The 5,971-nt window shown below is 66.7% G+C and overlaps 1 protein-coding gene across 7 annotated transcripts in view; it reads right to left on the bottom strand.

Moving 5' to 3' along the window:
• The window catches only part of LSP1 (lymphocyte specific protein 1), a 36,235-nt gene that overhangs the window by 9,604 nt on the left and 20,660 nt on the right, over nucleotides 1-5,971 (bottom strand). For all 7 annotated transcript variants that reach the window (XM_077753047.1, XM_077753446.1, XM_077753117.1 and 4 more), the window contains exons 2-3: nucleotides 2,501-2,635; nucleotides 455-622 (exon numbers count right to left, since the gene is read on the bottom strand). In XM_077753047.1, coding sequence (XP_077609173.1) covers nucleotides 455-622; nucleotides 2,501-2,635 — 303 coding nt within the window. The remainder of the gene's footprint in view (nucleotides 1-454; nucleotides 623-2,500; nucleotides 2,636-5,971) is intronic.

The raw sequence follows: 5,971 nt of genomic DNA, 5'->3' as shown, positions 1-5,971 counted from the left end.
CTTCAGACCAGCAAACACGTCTGCACATCTGGAAAGCTTGTCCCTCCAGGCCGACTCACAGGCCCACACATCTGGAAATACCTGCTCCCCTCCGTGGGAATGGAGATGAGCCAGCCCCGAGGGAGGAAGGGCGGGCGGGCGGCAGGGGCGCAGAGCCTCCATTACGTAAGTGGGCTGCAGATGTGTGCTGATGTGGCAACACCCTGGCCGGGCCGCAGCTGGTCTGGATGGGGCCCAGGGGCCCTGGGGAGCCCAGGAATGAGATTTCCTCCCCACCCCTCCCCGCAGCCCCTCGGCCCGCCGCCCCGCCGCCGTCTAGCTCTCTTCCTCCCTCCGCCTGCTCCCAGCCCCGGGACATTTTGCGGGGCTAGTGGCCTTTGCTCAGGCACAGGCTGGGGGCTTGGAGAGAGCCCCTGGCTGGCAGCCCTGCCTCCAGGCTTTGACCCCCACTTGCCTGTCCTCCCCTTGCTGCCCCTCCAGACTCTCACTCCGAGGGGGCGCCCCGCAATCGGACATCTCCCTGGCCGCCCAGTGCTGCCGCTGCTGCTCAGGCTTCTGGGACCAGTCGCTGAAACCCTCATCCTCGTCCAGTTCAGGGGCCTCCGAGGGCTTCCTGCTGAGACTGAAAGAGCAGCGTTGGGTGCTCAGAGCCGGGCCAGGCCATGAGGGGCGGGGGACACACCACACACACTGGCCACGTCTCCTCCCTTCCTCAGACCCTGGGGTCCAGGGACAGGAGACCCTGTCTGCCAGAGGCAGCACCCCATGGCTGGGCTGAGCCTCCCCATTGTCCGAGAGTCCCTGAGGGCAAGACTGTGTCTCCACCATAGTCAGGAGCTGCCCGAGGTCAACTTTGTGTCTCGCCCTATTAAGCCAGGGCCCCCCAGTAACAGGGCCATATCTCCCTCCTGAGACTAAGGTTCCCAGAGAGCTAGGCAGTGCTTCTCCCATCAGTCTAGGACCTGCTAAGACCTGAGCTATGCCTCTCTTATCAGTCTAGGCCTCCCCAGGAGCTGGGCTGTGCCTCCTCCATCAGTCTGGGACCTCCTGAGAGCTGGGCTATGCCACCCCCATCAGTCATGGTCCCACAAGAGCTGGGCTGTGTGTCCTCCATCAGTCTAGCATCAGTCTAGAGTCCCTTGAGGGCTAGGCTATGCCTCCCCCATCAGTCTAGAGTTCCCTAAGAGCTGGGCTGTGCCTCCTCCATCAATCTAGGACTTCTTGAGGGCTGGGCTATGCCTCCCCCATCAGTCTAGGGTCCCTTGAGAGCTGGACTGTGCCTCCCCCATCAATCTAGGACTTCTTGAGGGCTGGGCTATGCCTCCCCCGTCAGTCTAGGGTCCCTTGAGAGCTGGGCTGTGCCTCCTCCATCAATCTAGGACTTCTTGAGAGCTGGACTGTGCCTCCCCCATCAGTCCAGGGTCCCTTGAGAGCTGGATTATGCCTTCCCCATCAGTCCAGGGTTCCCTAAGAGCTGGGCTATGCCTCCTCCATCAGTCCAGGGTTCTCTAAGAGCTGGACTGTGCCTCCCCCATCAGTCGAGGGTTCCCTAAGAGCTGGGCTGTGCCTCCTCCATCAGTCTAGGGTTCCCTAAGAGCTGGGCTATGCCTCCCCCATCAGTCTAGGATCTCTTGAGAGCTGGGCTGTACCTCCCCACTCAGTCTAGGGCTACTGAGAGCTGAACTATGCCTCTTCCATCAGTCAAAGGCTCCCTAAGAGCTGGGCTGTGTCTCCCCCACCCCTCTAGGGCCCCCTGACTGCTGGGCTGTGCCTCCCCTGTCACTCTGAGGTCCCCGTGTATGGGTGACGTGTCTGCCTCTGGCCCCTCAGCTGAGCCTCCAGGGCTCTGGTGACTGCTCCCTCTGCGGGCAGCAGGGTGGGCTCCTGTACCCCGTCCCCCCAGGGCGGGACTGCGATCTGGTGCTGGTGGGCTCCCCGAGTGCCCCCAGCCCCTGCTATCTAGACCGAGGACCTGGCCTGAGGGGCCATGACCGCTGCAGCACCCCACCCCGCCCAGAGCTGCTGACTCGGAGAAAATGGAACAAAACAGGGGCGGGAGGAAGGGGGGCATTATTGTAAAAACAGCCCAGCCCGGCCGCGGAGGCCTCCTGGGCCCAGGGAGGAAACGAGCCGGCCTGCGGCCCGCCAAGTTGGACGTGGCCTCCATGAGTCACCGGCAGCAGGGAACTTGGGCGGGGGGCTCCGGGGCCAGGGCCATGCAGCTGGGGTCAGTGTCGGTCCAAGCAGGGGCCAGCCTGAATCAGCGCTCTGGGAGCCTGGCTGGGAGGGGTGGCCGCACGTGAGTCCATCCGGCTGGCCGGCCAGCGGGCTCCATCGGCGCCTAGGGCTTCGGGGACCCTCACCCCAAGCCGTCTCCGCACTCCTGCTGAGCTCCTGCTCACTCCCCCTCCGGGGGCCCTAGCCCAGGGCCTGGCCACCAGCATCCCCTCTGCCCGGAGGAGGGAAGCGAGGCCAGGCAGACGGGTAGGGGGCGGCTTACAGGCTCTCCTGCTCCGGCAGCTCGGGGGACTCGCCGCCGTCCTCGTCCTGGGTCCGGAGCTCCTTGTCCCTCGCCCGGCGGCGCCGCTCCCGGGCGGCCTCCTCCTCATCCTCCACGTCCCACTGAGTGGTGAGCCTGGGTGACACGGAGAGCCAGTCAGCCTCAGCCTGCACCCCGCTGCGTCCCCTCCGGCAGCCAGGCCCCCTTGACCTCATCAGATCTGGGACGCAGGCGGGCATGGGAAGGGGTTACCGCAGGTACCAGATGCCGGTGCCACGTTTCCTTACTGGGATCTGCTTTGCCGATCAGGGGCAGACCCCGCCAGGCAGCCACCTCCCTGTCCGACCACCCCAGCTGGGGTGTGCCCTCCAGCCTCCCCAAGCGCCCCCAGCTGCCTCCAGCCGCAACCTAATCTCTCCAGGCTGGCTCACAGACGAGGACCCGATGCCACCCCAGAGCCCATCTCTGAGACTTTCCTCCCTCAGTGCGTGCTTCTCGGGGTCCCTCACTGAGGGTTACCCAAGGTCAGCCTAGAGCAGGGGTTCACAGCCTGGTCCCCCAGGCCCTGGCCCAGCAGATCTCACACTGTTGGTATCCGGTGGGGGGGGGCGGGGTACCCTGGGCCTGGGTTGCCAACATGGTCCTGCCTCCACCCACCCCCAGCCCCAGTTCTGCTGGACCCAGAGAGGGGAGCCCCAGCCTCTGCCTTTGGAGGGCTCACTGCCCCAACCTGGGGTCTCTCTCCATTCCCGCTGCTGCCCGCCGCCTGACCCCACAGCCCGCTCCTTCTGGGCCTCCGTCCCTTGGCCGGGACGGCCAGCTCCACGGTCTCAGCAGCCCTGCCAGCCATGATCTAATCTCTCCCAGGCCTTCCCAGAGCCTCCCAGACAAAGGCCAGGCCCTCCGCAGCCCCGGCTCTGGGCCCACTCCCCCCGCTGCGGCCACCTGGGAATCCAGACCTGCTCAGCCCCCAGCACCCCTGTCTGGTCTGCCCGCGCTGGTCATCAGAAGTGCCTTGGGCTCTCACCTCCAGGGGCCCAGGGAGCCCTTCCTTCCCCACACCTGCTCCCATCCTGCCCCGGGCCCTGGGCCATGTTATCTGGGGGGGTAGAGCCCCAGGGGCCAGGGGCCTTCTCCCCCTTCCAAATGGAGGGTGGGAGCTCCACGCGGGGTCCCTGGTTGTGGCGTGGAGAGCGCCTTCTCGTGGGCAGACCCTGGGGGCGCCCCAGGATGGATTCCTGGCCATTCCCAATGAGATGGGCCATCTTGTCCCCCTCGCTGCCATGTGCAAGCTGCACAGACCTATGCGCGTGTCGGGCCGAGGGCTGGTGCGTGGGTGTCGGTGCTCGGGCCCAGCTGGGTGTGTGCGGGAGGCAGATTTGGGTTCGAGGCCTGAACCGAGCCCCAGGCCCTCCTCAGTCCTGATCTCGGGAGCCCCCGCGGGGGCCTCCCTTGCACAGGGCCGAGGTTCCTGCTCCCCAGCCCCGTCCACGGAGATCTGAGTGTACGGCCTGCAAGGTGTCTGTCACCCACGCACAGACATGAGCAGACCCTCTGGGGCCCGCCCGCCCGGCGGTGTGTCCAGGCCACAAGGGCCCCACGCAGGCCCACGCTCAGCAGAGCCCCGCACACGAACACACGATTCACAGCCCGGGCCCCTCGCACGCGCAGGTGCACACGAGGCAGTAGTGCACGTGCATGCACACACGTTCTACAAGAGCTCGACACCCACCCTCCATCCACGGTTCCAAACACCCACAGCACGCGCCCGTGCACACGCATGGATGTCCATTGGCCTACGCCGACTCACAAGTGGGGATAAGGTGGGGGCCCAAATGGCAGGTCCAGTCCCCCCGGCACCCTGTTTTTTGCTGTCCTTGCCATCGCCCCGACAGTGGCCCTGGAGGGAGCCCGAGGCTGGTTTCTTGTGAGCCGGCCCCTCCGAGGGCCCCCGTTTGCGACCTGCCATCCGCATGCGCAGGAGCCTGCGGGGCAGACAAGGGCTACGGGGTAGGGGTCTCCTGCTGTCTCTCCAAAGCCCTGGGCCGGGAGCCCCAGCAGCCCCAAGGACAAGGGGCCCTCCCCCTCGCCTCCCCCCCTCCCACCAGCCCCAGGATGTGAGTAATGCGGCCCCTCTGGCCCCTCCCGTGACCTCACCCCTCACTGTTCCACAGCTGGGCTCCGTTCTGGGAACTGAGAGGGGGCGGCTCTCCTGGGGTGGGGTGGGGGCCTCTGGCCTGGGAAAGGCGCCCCCCTTCCCCGGCCAGCAGCCCAGACCCCTTGGCAGGCTCCACGGAGCTGTCAGGACACCGGCGATGGCCGCCCCGCCCATGGCCCCTGGCTCAGCCCGCGTGCAGCTGCAAGGGATTTGGTGTTCCTCAGCAAACGCAATTAGGCTGTTTCCTGTGTCTGCTCTGGCTCTGCGCAGCCCAGGGTTCAGCCCCAGGGGCCGCCGAGTGGGGCTCTGCACCCCCAGCCTCAGGCTCCACCGCGGGGCCTCGCCCCTGCCCAGGAGCACCAGTGTGCGCAGTCCCCAGCGGGCCCGGGCTGCCTCACGGCTCCCCATTCTGAGTGGGGGGTCCCCAACTTCAGGGGCTGCCCCTGCTGACCATGTCCACTGCCTACCATCCCTAATTCAGGGCACCAACCCCCCCACTGCTCCCTCTGCAGCCCCCCCAGACCTCCGCCAGGGTCCCATGATATGATCCTGAGCCGGCCTGGGCCTCCCGGCTGCCGCCACCCCCTTCCTCCCCTGCCTGTATGGGTTTGGTCCCAGCTTGACTCTGCCCCCTGCAGGCGGCTTGTGGACCACCCAACCCGTCTCTGGTGCCTAAAGGTCATGGGGGAGCTTGGGCGCCGGGCTTGGGGGCAAGGGCCAAAAAGGGGGACAGCCAGGCAGCGCCAGGCCTGTGGCAGGAGAATTCTTCCTTTAGGCCTGCGGGGACCCTCTCGGCCACAGGTGTCCTGGAAACGGCCAGCGGAAGCTGCCGGAGAGGGGGTAGGACTGGTCAGCCCCACCGCAGACCACCACCAAGTCTCTGGTCCCCTCCATGCCCCGCCTCCCCGGGGTCTCCTACACTGTCGACCGGGGTGGACACTTGCATGGCGACTGGTCCCTCAAGTCACCGTCCAGCCCGTGAGCGAAGGGACAGTGGAGGGGAGCCAGCCCAGGGAGAGGCGTCTCAGCGTTAGCGTCGGGGGCAGCAGGACAGCAAGAATCCCCATCTCCCAGAGAGCAGCCCCCAAGGGCAGAGGTCAGGGCCCCAGCGGGGAGCTCAGGGGAGGGCAGCCCCACACCCCACAACTCTGAGGGTGCCCCTTGCTGGTTATGCAAGGCAGGGGTCTGCCCCAGGCGGTGCGGGGAGGGGTCTGCGGGTGTGGCACTGCCAGGGCTCCGGCTGCCACTCATCCTTGCTGGGAGTCAGGTGGGGTGCGGCGGGGGAGGGGGTGAGCGGGGAGCCCAGAGGCAGC

This window comes from Crocuta crocuta, unplaced genomic scaffold (genome assembly GCF_008692635.1).
Source record: "Crocuta crocuta isolate KB4526 unplaced genomic scaffold, BGI_CrCroc_1.0 scaffold653, whole genome shotgun sequence".
Taxonomy (NCBI): domain Eukaryota; kingdom Metazoa; phylum Chordata; class Mammalia; order Carnivora; family Hyaenidae; genus Crocuta; species Crocuta crocuta.
The sequence above is the reverse complement of the archived record's forward strand: the minus strand, read 5'-3'. Positions and strand labels throughout refer to the sequence as shown.